The 18,933-nt window shown below is 40.3% G+C and overlaps 1 protein-coding gene across 2 annotated transcripts in view; it reads right to left on the reverse strand.

Moving 5' to 3' along the window:
* The window catches only part of fam49a (family with sequence similarity 49 member A), a 36,154-nt gene that overhangs the window by 6,828 nt on the left and 10,393 nt on the right, over positions 1–18,933 (reverse strand). Inside the window, exons 2-4 of one of the 2 annotated variants that reach the window (XM_071478637.1) lie at positions 9,100–9,155; positions 2,855–2,934; positions 221–342 (exon numbers count right to left, since the gene is read on the reverse strand). In XM_071478637.1, coding sequence (XP_071334738.1) covers positions 221–342; positions 2,855–2,924 — 192 coding nt within the window. In that variant the 5' untranslated portion in view covers positions 2,925–2,934; positions 9,100–9,155. Of the gene's footprint in view, positions 1–220; positions 343–2,431; positions 2,610–2,854; positions 2,935–9,099; positions 9,156–18,933 lie in introns of those variants that run through there. The other variant, XM_071478636.1, reaches the window with a different exon arrangement.

Here is an 18,933-nt window from a genome sequence, read left to right on the forward strand (position 1 = left end):
GTCATAACAATCATCAACATCAAGCACCACATATACTGGATACTGAACTAGCTTGTTCTGAGTTTCAGTGCAATTCAGTTTTTCTTTTCTCCTCCGTACAGCAAACAGTTCATCAGAGGTCTACAGGTCTACATCCCTGCTCACAGATTGTTTATTTTATTTATTCATGACAGGGCATATACAGTGTGTGTGTGTGTATGTGTGTGTGTTTGCTCCTCACATCTCTGATCTCCTGACCGGCTCCTTTGTACGCCTGCAGGCCAGACAGGATGCTCTCAGAGTCCTGGAGGACTGAGTTCACCTGGTTCCACACCTCTCGCTCTCCTTCTGTCGGCTGTGCATCTAACAGACAAACACGCACACGCACGCACAACAAAACACAAACACATCCCATCACAACAGTTAGCTCTGCTAGCTGACCGACAATGCAAACACATTACAAATTTATTAATTCTTGCCTTTTCACATCAAGAATAACTTTAGTTTTAATGTAACTTGCAGATTTAACTTGCATTTATCTTTAATTTTCGAGTCTAACTTTATATTGCAGAACCATACATTCAATTTTCATTGATGTGAAATGGCTTTAATTAAACAATTAAATAAGGACAGTATTTTAAATCATGATGAAACACTCACTGGGAGGATAAACAGGCAGGTGTGCTGAGTGTTTTTGCCACTAAAAGTTAATTAATCAATTTCTGTTTATTTCTATTTGAAAAGCTGAACAAAAACATTCAGCACAATGAACTGTGTGTTTGTGTGTGTGTGTTTGTTACAGCTAAAAACATTATTTCACTTCAGTCAACATTTCCAGTTTGTGGCACATATAGTATATCCACACACGAGTCCTTCAACAGTCAGCTGCCAAAATGTGCTGCCTTGATCGCCCACACTCATGCTTTTAATTTGAAATGCAAAACCCAAATGTTATGGATCTGCTAAAAGATAACTACACCGATAAAACTGAACTGTCCACACTCAAATTAGAGAACCTTGCTATCGGGTTAATGGCTCCAGTTTTATAGTCATGTGTCCCAATACACAGGAGCTGGATGAATTCACTGCCTCCTGCCTCCAGCTTTAAAAGAACTTGTTTCCTATTAAAACACACACAAGAAAATCTAAATTCTGAGAGCATTTCAAAGCAGCTATATTTGACAGATGACAGTATAAGAACCCGTAGGTAGATATACAGTATATGTTGGAAAGCTGTAAATGTTCTGCTCCTGTGAAATTGTTTGAAGTGTGTTTGCAGGCAGTTTGCATGGAGCTACGGTAGAACCTTGTTAATGAGCCGTGCAAAAAATGAGCATGAGTCTGGATCAAAGTATTCATGGCCTTTTACTGCAGAAGAATGACTGGATTAATTGTATGGAGTTCTATTGTGCTCTGCCATGCCTGCAACATGCAAGTTGACTGCTTAGTTTCATATTTCCTGCATGATTACAGCAAGAATACTATAGTTACGCCTTGAGAAGGACATAAATTATTTGCAAACATCTCTGAATAATGCAAAAATATCTTGTATATGTATTGTGTTGTTTTAATACAAGACATCATTTGAATTGTAAGGTGTCTGCAGGCATCTGAGACTCTCAGACTACAGGCTTGGGCTATCATGACCACAGAGAGTCAAACTCTACAACAGCAGCTCCAAATATAGAGCATCACTGACATTAAAACTCTGTGTCTGGGGTCTGTTTTGCATTTCAAAACCCTTCCACTCCCATCATTTCCTCTTTGCTGAATAAACAAAGCCCGAGGTTGGCTACGTTGTGAGAGCGGCTGAAATGCCATGGTGGAGGCGTTATTGTTTTTTTTTTTTTCCTGTGGGAGGAAAAAAAAGACCAAAGCAGATTTATTTGCTGTGTTAAAAAATGAGCTAAAGTGTCTATTTTGTGTGTAGCAGAGCAGTAACGTAGCTGAGTTAATGTTTGAGATGTAATGTGCAGGAGTGTTTTTCATCTTAACAGCAGTGAACTAAAGCGTATTATATATGAGATTATGCAGGAAGAGAAACCAGATAAAACATTGTTTAATACACTATTAACAATAATATGTTAGTAGTTACATTAGGCCACATACATATGCATCAAATGTGTCTCATTGTAAGTGAACCTACAGGGTCATGCATGCAGACAAGTTAGTAAAAGCAGACAACAAAAGGTCAAGGGTCAGCTCCATTCTTCTTCAACTTCAGCGTGCAGAGAATAGACTTTAAAACTGCACTGAAATCAATCAGGAATTATAATAACAGCCTTCAGAGGCTGCGTTAGAAATTCAAAGCAGAGAGGCTGACAATTCAATAGCTGAATGGGCTGACCCCTGACCAGTGTGAGCGGCCAAAGAGAGCTCAAAGGAAAAATGAATTTAGGGATAAGGAGGGGAGGGTTGGCCGAGCAGAAGGACAGGCGTAAGCTGTTCTCACTTTCAAAGTCAAGGAAAAAGTTTGGCCCCTGTTCAAGCTCTGTGCAAGTGAGCACTTTTAACAGATTCCCCATTTGGTTTCTGCAAGAGAGAGAGAGAGAAAAAAAGAAAGAAAAGAGAAAGGAAGAAAAGTATGTGTGATGTTAAAAAGTCATTAAATTAAGTTATTTGAACAGAGACGGGAGATCAGCGCTGAAACAGCGGGAGGTCACGACGGAGGGGAAGAAAAAGGAGAGAAGGGGAAAAAGCAAAGGAGAGAAGACAGGAGCAAAAGCAGACTCCGTCATGGCTTCGTCATCGGGAGCAGAGACCTGCTGACAGAAAGGAAACAGCTGAGTCCGTCACCCCCACCATCCCACCTCCCCACATCTCTCTCTCTCCATCCATCTTTTCTCCCTTTGTTCCACTCCTCGGCCAGACTTACTTTCAAAGTCCAGGAAAAAGTGTGGATAGTTCTCTATTTCCCTTGTTAGGACTTTTAGCAGGTTACCCATTCCAGCAAACCTGATGGTCAGAATACAACGGTAAAAAACACAAGACACAGAAACACATGAATACATGGACAGTTTACACAAAATACATTCACTATGCAGCTAAATTTGTACCTGACATAACAGAGAAAATGATAACGTGGTGGTTTCTATTTGTCACTCAGTGTCAGTGTCAGGTCAGTGGAGCTGCTCTGAATGCTCACTCTTCATGAGGTGTGTCTATTTATGACTCAACACAGACATTTGTATCAAACCACACGTAAGAGTGTTCAACTGATGCTTTCAAGTGCAGTTTGTGTTGCATTTTAGATGCAACACGGATTTCAGTTGACAATGAATTCAGCTATGACCCTGTCTAAACACTGGAGCATGGTCAGGTGTCTCATTATGTGCATTTACCTTGCAGAAAAAGTCAGGTAAAAGTCAAAGTAGTGTTATTTTGTCTGACCAACACTTCCCCAAAGATATTCACTATAACAGAAAGCTACAAAAACCAGCAAGTATTCACATCTGAGAAGCAGAAACCAAAGACTTTTAGGTTTATTTTGATTTAAAAATGACTTTTATATTAATTTTGATTGATTATTTTTCTGTCCATTGACTAATTGGTTAATCAATTAACTGTGTGATGTCAATTTTCTTCAATCAGTGACATCATCTGTTAAATAATGTCACTTCACTTCATGCAAATGAAACCAAAACGGGATTAAAGTATTATAATGTTATTAATGATGTGTGTATTTATCTTAAAGTGTTTGTTGTTTAAAATGCATTGTGTGCAGGTGGGATTCACACTGTGCAGCTGTGCGTCTGTGTTATGTGTGTTTCCTGGTCAGTAAAGAGGCTGCTGAGGTTCTGAACCAGCTCCTCTGCTCTTTTGGATTCGGGCCTTTCTAAACGGGACCAAACACAGGGATGTGGTCTTAAACAGCAGTTTAGACTCTATAAAGGTTTTATTGAAGGCAAAAGGCAGAAGGTAGGTAGCAATTTCCTGGGGGAAAGTCTACCTCCCCTGCCTCTGAGGGTGGTCACACACTCTGTAATCACAGCAGGCCTTAAACTTACAATAGATATGAGGCCGTGATTACGGTAAAAGGGAGAACGTCACAGTGTGTCATGGGGGTGCAAGTGGGAATAGTTTAACCTCGCTGGGTTCAAAAGATTTTACCAGATGTTACATTCATGTTGGGTGGGAAACAAAAGTTGTTTAAAAAAAAAATCCAGATGCACCGAGACTTAAACGTCTGCTTTTTAAGAGTCAACATTTCATATCATCTGCAGATTGATACTGTGCAGAGAAACTATGAGAGCACAGTCTTTTATTCTCACACACACACACAGATCCAACTTCCCCTCAACTTAAGTGTGAAGTGACAACAAAAGAGACACTGTGCTGCAGTGTGCACATGATAATCACACTGCATTTATCTGCACAGCCTCTGGCGAGCTGTCGCCCATTTTCAATCATGGTGTTCGCTCCTCATCTTGTGTCCTTCATGAATTCATATTTATGTGACAGTCCAGATAAAAAACAGCCTGCATACTAATCCTACAGAGACAACTTTAAATCTTGGGAAATGAAAAACCTTCCTACGTGCCTGATAATCAGTTACACACACCTATAAATCAATCTTGATTAAGTGCAGTGGTCTACCAGCAGGGGGCAGTGCTGCTTTGTTTCCACAGTTCACTGACAGGGATTAAAGTTGTACTGTAATGGTGTCATGTTGGTACATGTGCCGCTGCAGCAGCCATATTTTTTCTAGGCGAATCATAACCTGCGGCTACAACAAGTTCCTCAACAGACTCAGCTGCCTTCATCTCCAGCCAAACTGTGAGCTTCCCTCAGGTGCCAGTTAACCATTAAACCTGACAGCGCTATCACAGACACCAACCAAAGGACTTCTCCGCCACTTCGAGGGGAGTTTCTTTTTATCAGAGACCTCAAACCAAGGTGCAATCACTGGTTTAAGATGTTTTTTCAATCAAGACATTTTCAGGAACTTTTCATTCATGACAGAAAGTTTGTCACAGAGGAATTCTCCTACTATTAGGAGATGCCCTGAAGGCAAATCTCTTACACTGTTGGATATTATCAATTTGTCATTTCCTACACTACACCAGAGCCGTTCTCAACAACCTCGAATTTATGGCTTTGAGTCATAGGGGTGTGTGTGTGTGTGTGTGTGTGTGTGTGTGTGTGTGTGTGTGTGTGTGCACACGCGTACATGTGCATATTAACATAGCTAGTGAACCAGCTGGTTTGTGAACACTGGGGAATGTCTACTGTGGTGATGTCACTCGAAATGTAGCTGCATTGCATTCTTGTATGTTACAGCTACTGTTCACAAAGAAAGCAATGATTCAGAGAAATGCTTTGAGCAGAGCAAAACATCTGTAACATCTGTCTGCAGAGCTCATACAGAGTGGGCAACACAAAAATGTAAGTTTAAGAAAACAAGGCAAAAACCAGGAAAAAACAAAAAACAGACTCAACAGTGTAAAAACCTAATTTACACATAATCTGACCAGAAATGTAAGAACCCAAAACAATCCAAGCCTGTGACAGTAAAGTTGGAGTTGAATGTGTGCTTTAATCCCCCTCCCAGGTAAACAAACCAGATCCAGGAGCTTTCTTTACTATTTCTAGTCTCTGAAGAAGCCGGCAGGGCTCTGCTCTAAACAAGCTGAGAATATAACATGTACTCAGAGGAATGCACAGAGACATAATGAGAGTGGTTTAATCCCCCTCAGCCTATTTATGCTAATTGAGTAAAAGATACAAAACATGATAAAAACACAGTGTAAAAATGTGCATATATAAGTAACCACAGTCTGTTCTCATCCCCTCCTGTTTATTTACTTGAGGCGATGTACTATATATGGTTTGTTGAAGTTATAACAACTTGAGCTAACTGGAGCAAAAGACTGAAGACAGATTTTTTTTTTTTTTTTGGATTGACTTTACACGGTAATCTCCAGGGTCAATGCTTTTCTCACAACAGATATTTTCATTTGTCACAGCAGGACAAGCACAGATAATAATATTAACAAAGGCTGGGTTCCATGTAGTGCCTCAGAACTGACACATCTGAGTGGAACACAGCCACAATTCATGTTAGTAAAAGGTCTATAGTAAACGATGAAGGAGGAGACTTGGTTTTAGCTCTTTGAAATGAGACTAATTGGTTTGAATAGTCAGATGAGATTTAACTCTGTGTCATCCTCTCAGAAATGTTGCTAAATGCATCAAACATCCACAGATACTCATCTTCACATTTAAAGTCTGAGCTGTGAACAATGTTTTGTTCCATCTTCATAATCCTGCTCACAAATCTGTTAGTAATACTCTTTGTAACCCACAGGGTGAAACCTGAAACACTGATGCTCTATCTGAATGGCTTAAAGCACATCACCTGACCCTGCCTTCAAAACCCTGGTCTTGACCCGAGTTGAGCACAGGAACGCAGGTCAGGATGACGTGGGGCGGGAGTTTAATTTAAAGCTGTTAACAACTTTTAAATTCTGACTCGACAAAAAACAAAAAGGAGAGGGTGGGAGAACAGCAGCAGGAGTGACCGTGCATGAGAGTGTGCAGAGAGGCCTGAGACTTAACGTCGTTTAGTACTTATGTAATGTAATTCTGTGTAATTCAATGGTTTTGCAGTAATGTGCAGTTGCAGAGTAAAGACTCTGTATATCTACAAGGGACTAAACTATAACAAGACAAATGCAGGCTGAATGCACGCCATGCAAACAGTAAACTGCTTCATATTATGGTTTATAGAACTATATACAGTGTTTGCACTGGAAATCAAACTTTCCCATCTTTAGCCTAAAATGTTAAAGTCAGACAGGGAATGAGAAGTTATCTTGTCTGCTCGGTTCCTCTTTTGCTACCACTTATCCTCACAACCTGGACTGAAAGTGTGGAAACTCTGACTTTCCTCTTTCCTATAATATTTACCATCATCAGCTGACTTGGGTTAAATTAAAAGGAAATAGCACGTATAGTACACCATGTGCAGTAAATGAATATTTTTTTGTGGAGAATGTGCTGAGGGTGCAACTAAAACCGTTAAAGAAGCAGATATTGGACACAAAAGGTATTTCCCTTTATGTCATTTACAAGAAGTTCAATGTAAAAAAAGAAAAATGAAAGGAAAAAAAGAAGTTAGAGAGAGACCTCTCGTCATCAAGAAGAAAAATTAAAACTCATATGAAATTACAAAAATCTTTTTTTTTTTTTTTCCAAATTCTGCCAGACGTCAGGCATTGAAACCAACATCACAGATTTGTAGAAACTGGGGAACTCTTTATTAACCTGTCAATCAACTTGTTTAATTGATCATTGATCTGCCTTATCATTACACTTCTGCTCTGCTCGAGCTGCTCTGACAGAAATTCCCCCAACAACCCCACTGTCCTCCTTTAACCTCATTCTAAACAGTCCTTCCGCTTTCAAAAAATGAGCCTGTGAAACCGTGTCACAGTCTCAAGGCTGTTTGTGCTTTATAATTAAAGCAAACTCTATGCATTTAAAGCACCAACATGAGTGCCACGTATAAATCGCCTTTCTCTGCTGTCTGGGAGCCTGGAACAACCTCCGGTGAGCGAGAAGTCGTGCTCTGAGCAAAGAGACAAACCAAGTGATTTGTAGAATTGTGAATGTTTTTTGACATATTGTATTATCAAGAGGTTTAACATTTGGCTTTTATGAAGGGGTCAGAGAAGAACGATCTAATACCAGAAACCAGGATTAGCCTGTTGAGTTTTTGACAGGACAGGACAAACATGGATGTAAACAAATCATGATGATGACTTTAAAAGATAGACACATTATATTTTGGTAAGAAACACAATGAAAACAGAACTTTTGTTTGCAGGAAAATAACACAGGGCTCCTCCATTGATGAACCTATTTGTTTTTTTCCACAAAAAGAGAAACCAACCTGGAAAACTGCTCACATATACTTTTATTGTTATGCTTCACGGTACAATCTTTATCATTTACCAGTCCGATGTGGTATTTGTAGTTCACAGCTGTTTTCTCTGATATAAAAAAAACGCTTTGTTCTGAGAGTCAGATTTATGTCCTCAAGATTTACAAATTCATCTTTAAACTAGCAGACGCCTTTGAACAGCATCTGTAGTTTTCATTTGATACTGATTATGGATATCTCAGTCATTTTACTCACTAGATAAGGAGACATTACAATCTCCATTATGGGCACTTTGAGTCTTTTCAGTTGACATTTGTTGATACAAACTTGTATCAAACCTTTAGGACCCCCCTCCTATGAAAATCAAGTTTTAATCTTGTCCATATGGTGTTTTTTATTTAATACAGGACATATCATGAGTGTAATAATCAGTCACCACCATGACTGAATATTTCCACCTTGGAACTGCAGTGAACCAATAACAGTCTCAGAGTCATATGTTATATAACCTAAGGAACCAATCCCATCAACAAACTCGTCAGTACAGAGAGAGAGAGAGTTTACATTAGCCCAAACACTAGCACTGTGTCAACCACTGCCAGTTCCAAGCTAACAAACAGCATTAAAAAAAAATGCTAACTATGCCAACCATTCTGATTTGTCTTCTAGTCACCGATTTTGGTCACAAGTCCTCAAAAACTCCTGAGTCTGGGTCTGACTGAGGCTCAAACATGTGCATCACTGTCAACCTAGCACTAGCAGCGGTGGTTGGTGGTGCACAAGGCCTGATCCAGATTTCTCAAAGAGGAAGTAAGAGTAGATGTGCTTCCAGCTCCAGAGTTTCCACTTTTTACATGGGGAAAACCATTTTACACTACATTTTAAGAGTATTTTTAGAGTTTAAAATATGTCTGAAGAGGAACTTGAACAGTGTGATGTGGGTATCGTTCTGACATAAAAAGTTAGGGAACCTGTCCTCCTGTCTATATCTGAGAGACACCAACTGAGGGTTCAGTGTTTCTCTTCAACAGCTCAGCAGCCTCCCAGAGAGAAAGTTTTGGGCTCACTACAACAAGTGCAGGCTAATCCCTGCTGTAATCACCTAAACCACAGCATTGTTGCTGGGCTGATGTGCCTCAGTGGCATCTTAGAGTGTGGTCTTATTCAAACATGAATACAGAAGCTTGAAACACTGTTTTTCTAAGTGTGTGTGTGTGTGTGTGTAAGTCACGTACCTTCTCTGGTGGAGGACCTCGGGTGGCTGTCTATATCATCCGCTTTCTCTTTGTCTCTGAAACAGGAGAGAGAAAAAAAATGTGCTTAAGCAAACGTTGCATGTTTTAAAAACCTCTTGGTGTGTGTCTGCCCCCACATGCACATCACACATCTGTCAGGTACAGTATCAACTGTCAACCAGCTTTTCTCCAGACATACAAGCACTGAGCAAACAAACACAAACCCTCATCCCATCACAGAACACACCGCTGAATTATTCAGCAGTGAAATCGACACCCTCGTCTGTTATATCCAAAATAATGCTGATTAAGCTTCTGTCTGCTGCATGGTCACTGGAGTATTAAATGTCCCATGACAAGCGGCGGCTGCTAATGGTCACTGGGATGCACTGTAACATAACTCCCTCCCCGGGTGACAGAGGAAAATAAAAAAAATAGATGGTGCTGTCATATTCTGTCCAAATCAAAGGGAGTGCACATTCAGTGTGACATTTATTGCTCAGCTGAAGAAGAAAAAAACAACAGGGTTTTCTGAAGCTTCTTATTCAGATTCATATACTTTAAATATAAAAGTTGCATTTAGAAATCGGAACTACTTTGTTTTAATTTTGTGCTCTCAGTCATTTTGTAATACAACTGCAAACCTTTAATTCACACCTGGAACACCAGGGGAGCGAAATTATTGTTGTTGGAGCCACTTCCTGCACCAAATCTTCAAAAGTTTGGGGCATCTGTTGGTTTTCAGCTGGCAGATATCTGCTCAGTGCTGCACACAAAACCTGTTGGTGTAGAAGACATACGCTCTTCCTTGCTGAAGTGCACAGTAAAATAATGGTCTACAGATTAGTAGTTTAAACATGTGGAGAGGTGTGGCTGGAAAGAAATAACTAGTTATAATAAAGCTGAGTTCTTCAACTGCTTTGTGGTCACATCTTGCTGCCTGTTTTGTTGCGGCTGGAAATGTTTTTGTTTCATGTCCCCAGGTGCTGTCGCTCTTTTGTCTGACCAGATTTTTAAGGCTGATACATCAATATCTGGGAGTTAAAAATATCTCATATATCAGCCAATAGTATTTTTTTCCTACATTAACAACATCCTTGATACGGATCCTTTAGATTTGTTTTTTTAAGTAATTGTGGCCCAAGATGCAAACTAAATTTTAGAGCAGTTCTCTCTGGTGGTCACTACACTATGTACAGTGGTGACAGTGTTTCTAAATGACCTACATCTGTAATATAATGTCAGTAATTTAATTGCAGATGCCAATGTATCTGCAATAAGCTGATCCCGGCCTGGGCAATTTACCTGTCTAGCTCCTCTCATGGTCCATAAAGCATACACACAGAAATGTACAGAATAAACTAACCCACATAAACATGACAACAAAGCACTGACCACACGAGGTGACAGGAAGCATTGTTCCTACACCTTAGGTTTAAATTCTGCCACACACGAGCAAATGCGTTGTTTACTGTACACACACACAAATCCAGTGATTTTTTGCTTCAGATGCAACAATTAGTACTGAATGACAGATTTACAGTTTATTCATCTCGTAGATGACATAAACTGTCCAAACTCTCGTGTCAGAGATTTAAGACTAAAACACACACAGAGTTTGTCTTCTCTCCCATCTGTCCATCTGTCACAGTGTGTACTCCTCATCCGTCTGTGTTGACCCCCATCCCTCCACTGTGGAACCTGCACGGCAACAGAGTGAGGGAAAAAGAGGTGGGATGGATGGATGGATGGATGGAGGCCCCACAGGGACACTCTCCTTATAAGGGCACAGAAGTGTGTGGCAGCTCCCTGTGGTCTGACACATGAGCAGACTTCACCTCACCATCACGCTCTGTGTGTCCCTTCTGGACCTCTTAGAGACACCTCCTCTGCCAAAACACCATGTGGACGGCACAGACTGAGCGCTGATGAGAGCTGACACTTCACCATCACACTCACTTCACTCATTACACATCCAACTTTTTTCTCTCTCTCTCTCTCTCTCTCTCTCTCTCTCTCTGATCTTCAACTTCTTTATCACACTTTCTCTCCTTCCCTTTTCTTCCTCCTTATTCCTTTTCACTCATCTGGTGTAGTTGTTCTCTTTTGTTTCTCCAGCCAAACCGACAGATGTTACCAGGCCGTTCACTCATTTACACACCAAGACTGAATATGATTAACTCAATTAGCCAGGAACTCAATTTACAAAATCCACCAGCAGACATCACTGCAGATTAAAGACAACAGCCATTAGCTACACAAATAATCAATCCAATCGTTTAGCCTTGTGAGCCACCCATTCAGCAAACAAGCCACACATTTAACCAGGCGGTCAGCAGATGAGTCAGTCTTTTTAGTAGTCAGTAAATCTGACTAAATCATCCCGGCAGGTGGTGGAGCCAAACAGAGAGGAGTGAGATGCAGACTCCTTCAAAACAAACATGTTTTTCGGGAAACATCATTTGAGAGTATGAATGGAATTTTCCAGGGACCCGACAGGAATAACAGGAATAACAATACAGGCCCATCATGCCCCAGTGTGAGTAAGTGGGACAAGTAAATTTAAATGTAATGTTTAGAGCAGTGATGCATATGAATATTGGCTGAGCTATTTTTAATTAATTTAATTTTAATTAATTTTACATATCTCAGTGTTTCCCCTAGGTTGACTGCTTTTTCTGTTGGGGGGGTTGGGGGCAGAAGTCAGAGGAGAGGGGGCTGAGGAAACATGACATGTAAATAAGAGCAAAACTCTCACACTGAGCTGAAACAAAGTGAATGCACATTAATTAGGTAAACCACTAGACTAACTGTTTAGTTTTTTAAAAGTTAAATTTTTTTTGCGGGGGGGACTCATCAATCTTTTAAAAATGGCTGTTTGTCAGTTTATAATGAAATCTGATCAGTTTTGCCTTCCAGACCTAACCAAAGTTATCTATTATTCTAAAAAAGAGTTTAAGAAAAAAAGAGGTGTATCTCAGCCAGAGTAAGTCATTTGTCCATCTCATTGGACGATGATATGTTGGACTCAAACTCTGGCTGAACCATATGCAAAGAAAATCATACTGCCATTATCTTAACATATGATTGATATGAGTGCAATTTCGATAATATTTCCATTAATTGTTCTGTCCTAATTTGCTCTAACAGAAGGAGGGAAGCCCTCATCACCTCACATTGAGTTTGCTCTCAGACTCTCACCCTGACTTGTCAATGCCTTCAAGGAAAATGTGGAGTATCAAAAGACATCAGTGTTTTCTCTCTTCCTGTCTTTCTTTCTTCTTGTCTTCTTTCTCTTCAGACATGTAGGTGTTGCTGTGTTTGAAAAAGACTCAGTGAGTAAAAAGGAAGGAGCCTACTGTCCCATTTTATGGTTGTTCAGATACTGAAAGTGTGCAAAGGTTTCATTTCCATTAGATTACTAGTACAGCACTCAGTAGAAGTAGAGCTCCACCAAGGTCAAACAGTCCTACATGTGTCTGTCAGAGCTGGATTATTATCTGGATCTGCACCATGTTGTACAGAGTCATAGATATCAACAACATGAGGTTTCACATCAAGATCCATAAATTATTACCTCTGCAAAGAGGTTATGTTTTCACCTGTGTCTGTTTGTTTGTGTGTTTATTTGTCAGTAGAATTACACAAAAGGTACCAAACTCAGTGGGGCTGTTCCAGATCACTTATTATGAATGTGAATTTTTTCCTCTGAGGGCTGGTGGATGTTATTTGATACTGGCCTTGGTGGAGGTCATTTTCTAGTTTCCTGAGAAAATGATGAAAATGTCGAAAACTGCCCACAATGTTTAATTAAGTGATAAAAAAAATGACTGGATCTGTCCTTTTAACCAGACTGGCATTTAGGTAGCTAGTCTGGACTACAGCTAAAGTGCAGGTTCCATGTGTGGAATTGAAGTAATAAATATTTCAGACAACTGTAAAAAATAAGCAAAACCGTTTCACTGATTCCACTTAGCTTAGCTTAGTTTTATGTATCTTGTTCTACTTTTCCATTTTATCCTAATTATCATATTTTCTCACTTCTATTGCCACACAGCGAGCAGCTCGGGGCCACTGCCTCGGGCACAGTGGAGGCAATTTCTGATGAAATGTTTCTAGTTCACTTTCTCTGGATAAATTGTACCTGTCTGCAGAGAGTAATGAGGGCGAAGAAAAAGGCGAAAGAGTCCTTCTGTGTGATGTTTTTACACTGAAGTTAGTTGTGTGTGTCAGTGAATTACAGACAGGTGACACCCGGACTTAACCTGTGGCATTGTTCTTCATACACACACACGCACCACTGCGAAGATAAAAAACATCACCATCATGAAACATTAACGGCTACTTTCGTGCACAGCCTGCCACGCCTGATCTAAAAGCTTTCTGTTTCCATGGTGACAGCAGGGACATCCATTAAAACAAGGGAAGTGCATGAATATGACAGAGTGGGACCCAAAGGCTGCACGCACCTACACACTTTGTTCTTCACTGGTTTACTGTTTAGAAAAAGGGGAAGGTACGAGATGAAAGCTGCTGTCACTTCTGGTTGAACGCCTGGCGAGGAGGACGCCAAACCCACTGGGTAAAAACTGAGAGTGACAGACTGCAGGCGGGTGATTAAGATGAGGAGAAAACGCCGGAAATAATCCTGAGAGAAATCGCACAAAGAATACAGACACGGGAGAAGAAGTTGTGCATCCAAACAAAGTCTAACAGCCTAAAGAAAGAGGGCATCATTATTGTGTTAACACCTCAGTGTTGCTGAGGGGAATGAAATGTGAATAAAGAAAAGTAGAGGAAAACTGAAACAACTGCTGTTAATGACAAGCAGAAAGGTACAGATCTATTTGAGGTGCATTAACGTGTGTGACACGTGAGACACACACCACTTGACTGTGACAGGACCCAGTGAATGTCCTACTCCAATGGTGTGTAGCCACAGTTTACACAAGACAACAAAAGACTGCATATCCCACAGTTCACTGGGTGTAATGGACCGTAGCAGCGAACATTCACGAGTCCCTCTTATCTAGCTCTCATATCAGCTGTTTTCACAGTGTGTTTACACGGCCAACACCGGCCTCAAACCACTGAGCACTCGATGATTCAGTAAGCACATATAATCATCTAGTGCAAATTAGTCCAACAACAGGTTGAAGAGTGGTTTCCTCACCAAAAAAGCAAAAACTACAGTATGTAAACATCACATATCCTATGCTTTCTTTATGTTTTCAGTTCTTCTAATGGGCCTGTGAGCTGCTGACCTATATTCATAAATATGCTGACTGCCAGGCATCTGTTGATTACCATTCAAATTGAAATGACTTACCTGTGTAGCCGCCTTTGTAGCTGTGATTTACAGTAACCACTGGAATTGCTGGTGAATGAGTCACAAACACAATGCAACATGACAGGCGGAAACTACAGGCACAGGAAACTGCATTGGCAAACTGTGATTACAACTAGGTCACTGCTAACACTGAGTGGAAACACCTTATAGCACATGTGCTTAACAAAACTACAAACTGGCCTTAAAAATTACAAATGCATCTGACAACAACAAAAAAAAAAGACAGTGTGTAGAAAAAAAGACAGTGTGTAAAATATTTGAGGTGCAGAGTGCACCTCAAATATTTTCACTTCAGCCATCAGTCAGTGGAAAAGAACAAATCCAGTGTGGTAACATCCTGTGTATTTTCACTGGCAGTGATGAGAGCATGATGAGCACAGAGATACAAAGAGACAAAGTCAAAGAGCATTTGTCAAGGCCAACGGCAGAAGTGACTCTGTCCCAACAGCTCCACTCAGAAAACTAGCTCCAGGAAAATAGAGTCAAGGCCATCACATCAAACTTGAAATACAATGCTTCCTTGAAAAGGCAACCATACAAAACAACAGCGGTTCTTGACTTTTATGATGAGGAGACTGCTGAAGTAGTCAGTCCTTCTTTATGCTACATTAAAGTTTCCACAAACAAAATGAGTCTTTTTTTTAAGGTATTTTTTGGCCATTTTTGCCTTTATTTGACAGAACCAGTAGGGACAGACAGGAAATTCATGGAGCAAGTAGAGGAATAACACACAGCAAACGGCCGGCCAGGAGTCAACCCAGCGACTGGCTGCTCAGAGCATTTGAGCTCATGTGGTGTGTGCCCTCACCATTCAGCTATCAGGTTGCCCAACAAAATGAGTCTTAATTCAAATTTAAGACTAGACAAGAAGTAGCAAGGGCTACAAATATCATGAACATCATATTTCACCTCATTATAGTAAAAATACACGTTCTCTCAGTGGATAAGTTTGACATTTTGCAGAAGAAACAGCCACAATGAGATGATCTGATACATGAGCACATATGACAGGTGTTTACTGCAGTTTTAGTGAACATCAAACCTCCGACATCAAACTGAAAAAGATGGGAAGCTGTTATATGAGAAGTGCAAGTTATCAAAAGAAACTTAAAAAAGAGATATTCTGCCACTAAAGTAAACACATTTCTGAATCCTTCATTCAGGTTCAGTAATTATTCTGTGTACAGTGTTGATTTCTTCTAAACAGCCATTAATGCTAACATTAGCTATGTAGCAGTAGAAAAACTTAAATATAGCTCCTTTGACAATGTAGAATGGATGTGCAGTTTTAACTTATTGTGATTTTGTGAAAATGCAAACTTAATGACCATTCACAGTCAAATCAGCTGTTGCTGCTGCATTTCATCCTCCATAAAACTGGCAACAGGAGGCCTTGGCACAAACCACAGATAGCGTGACAGCTGTTGATGTGCACAGACATTCAGGATTGAACCTGTAAATCAATTATTTACATGAGTGAATGAGCGTCATCTCCAGCACTGGAAAATGCACATTTCCAACATGGCTCCAGGTCACGCAAGGGGAGTTGGTGTGCAAATTTGTGTGAAAGGTAAACTCATTCCCAGGTGAGACCACCTTTGGCTCATGTTTCCCAGCAAGGACATAATTCATGTGTATGTATGTGCAAATGAGCGCACGTGTGTCTGATGGTAAAAAAGGATGGGGTGAAGCGGTGTGTGTGTGTGTGTGTGTGTTTGTAGGGGGGTGGGGTCACATCTGGCTCTGGATGATCTGCCTTCTGCAGACACCCTCTAAGGGTTCAAACAAGGGTTAACCCTCGATAGAGGTTCAATGGGCTGGAAGACTGCAAGCCTCCCATGAGTAAATGAGTGAGTGAGTGAGTGTGTGTGTGTGTGTGTATGTGAGTGTGTGTGAGTGTGTGTCACAACTATGGTGCATCTTTCTTCCATTCTGCATGGCAACAGCTGATGAATGGATGATGGATTCATAACAGCCCAGTGAGCTCTGGGTTGGGGATTTTAAATGGGGTGAAAGGAGAACAGGGACATCACTAACCATTAAGATTTATTGATTTGACAGCGTTGCATGACAACAAGAGCCTGCATTCACTTTGTTTTCATTTTATAACATTAAATGCGTTGGTTTTCTATAAAATTGCAGCACTCTCACTTTCAATACCGCCCTGATACAGATGCATGAAAAGGAACAAACTAAAGAACGACAAATGAAAAACTGTTAAATGGCAGAATTCACACAGTGAAACCTTTCATTCATCAACTGACACCAGAAACCAGATCAAAAGCCCCGACGGCTGAACAGGTGCTGAAATGTGCAGGAACTGTTTCAACTTCCTTTTATTCTCCTGCAGGTAAAGCTGCACAGCTTCATGCGTGTAATTACACAAAGTCAGTTTGACTTCATTATTTCTATTCTTGTAGACAGCACACTTCCTCTTCACTAAATATTTCCTGAATGTCTGCAGTAGCTGAGATAGTGAGGGGGTTTTATTCCCTCAAATAATTTATCCAAAGACAATATATTGCAGCATAATCACTATTATTCATTTAGTATTCAGTCATAACTGAGCGTAAGAAACATTATGTGATTGTTGTTATGCACTTTTGATTTAGGAGCAGACAATCTCAAATGTAACAGGAATAGATGTTGTTTTTTTCCTCCACAGGGAAAACTCCAGGCTGGTTAAACCTGATCTGTAGCTTCTGGAATCTGGTTCAAAAGTCTGAGACCACTTGAGCATCCTCAGCACACGACTGTCAAACAAAAGCATTTTCAAAGGTCAAATGCAATAAGGAGAAGCAATTTCCTTTCCTGTTTCTTGGTGTACATATCTCAACCTGCCAAGCTGATAAAACAACGTGGAACGTGAAAAAGAAAAAGACTTGATTCTGAGCAGCATATTCTCTGGCAGGTCAAAAGTCTACTGTGTCCTTCATGTTGAGGAACAAGGAACTTCTTTTGAAAAATAAATCAATGTTAAAAAGGCTTGCAGTGCATTTCAAACACAGTGAATCCCAGACGGAGGAAAATGACCACCAGCCAAATGCCTCTACATGTTGGCAGTTTCTGGGAGCTGCTTTGGCAAAGAAGTCAGACATGGAAAACTTGTAATGCTGGGTATCTTGTGAAACATGACAGTGATTATTGAATGAAGCAGATAAAGTATCCAGTTTACAAAAAAGTTAACATAATTTTGGAGCCTGGAGTTGAGTTGCTGCCATTTTAGTGCAATAAAATCCAGATCCTGAGACTCAGGGAAAAAGGTTTAAAAGGGCCAAAGTTTAGCAACTACCACATCTCACTGTGACAGGCTGAGGCACCTGTAAATCAAGCAAACATGCCTCAGAACTGTGTATTAAATATGGATTTTGTTCCTTGGTACAGGACGTTCTGCTTGGTGTGCCTTATTAAACCAAATAATTACAGATTAATTGCCTAATACAATCTAATTAGAGGCTACTTCATGGCCTGTGCAGAGCATAAACACAGAAGTGCTGTTCCTCCCACAGTACTCTGGCAGTGTGTCAGTTGTTGACTATTAACTAAAACATGCTGGTCGGACAAGCCCTGCATCCACAGCCTGCATATTCAGGAGTGCAGATTCAGTCCAGGTCAAAGCAATAATGAATACCAAAGGAGTGTTTATTTCCACTTGCAGGTGCACAACCACACATTAGAGAGCACAACGTGCTTGTAATAACGTGCTAACAGTGCATTCAGTTCTATTTTAGTGTATTTATATCTGAGTGCCTCCTGTCTTTAGAATCACGGCCCATTAGCTTCCACTTAGTGGTGACTGTTTTCACTTTCTCCACTGCGCCAAACACACCTCAAACGAATGTGGTACGCATTAAACCATGACTGTTACACCAATGATCTGCATATCTGTTTTCTTCTACTAACAAGAATACTAATATCCTTTTTTTCTTTTTTAATCAAATTCTTTAATTATTGTTTTGCCTCCAGTGCTGGTGGTTGGTTCAGATACAACAGTAAAGAATCAGCTCTTGCACACATGGTAATATTGGACATGGAGCCTTTTAACATAACATACAAACATGCTACATCATGGCAATACATTCTCTAAATAAATAGATAAATAATAATATTCTAAATGAAGCCTGGACATGTCAATACCTAATTTTGACCCTCCAATAGCTCTTCTGTCAGCGTGTGCACATCCAAACCTTTCAATTTGTGTGTTGACGTGTGATTGGATTGTAAGTGACAATGAAAACTGTGGCTCAGGAGGTAGAGCAGGTTGTCCACTAATTAGAAGGTCGTGGTTCAATGTTTAATGAAGTGTCCTTGGGCAAGATACTGAACCCCACCTTGCCCCTGATGGCTGACGCATCAGTGTATATGTGTATGTATGAGTGTGTGAATGGGTGAGTGTAGCAAATATTGTAAAGCACTTTGAGTGGTCAATAAGACTGGAAAAGTGCTATGTAAGTGCAAGTCCATTTACCATTTACCAGTGAAAC

The sequence above is a fragment of the Trachinotus anak genome, unplaced genomic scaffold (genome assembly GCF_046630095.1).
Source record: "Trachinotus anak isolate AG129_WGS33_773 ecotype Australia unplaced genomic scaffold, CSIRO_AGI_Tana_v1 ptg000005l, whole genome shotgun sequence".
NCBI classification, from domain to species: Eukaryota; Metazoa; Chordata; class Actinopteri; order Carangiformes; family Carangidae; genus Trachinotus; species Trachinotus anak.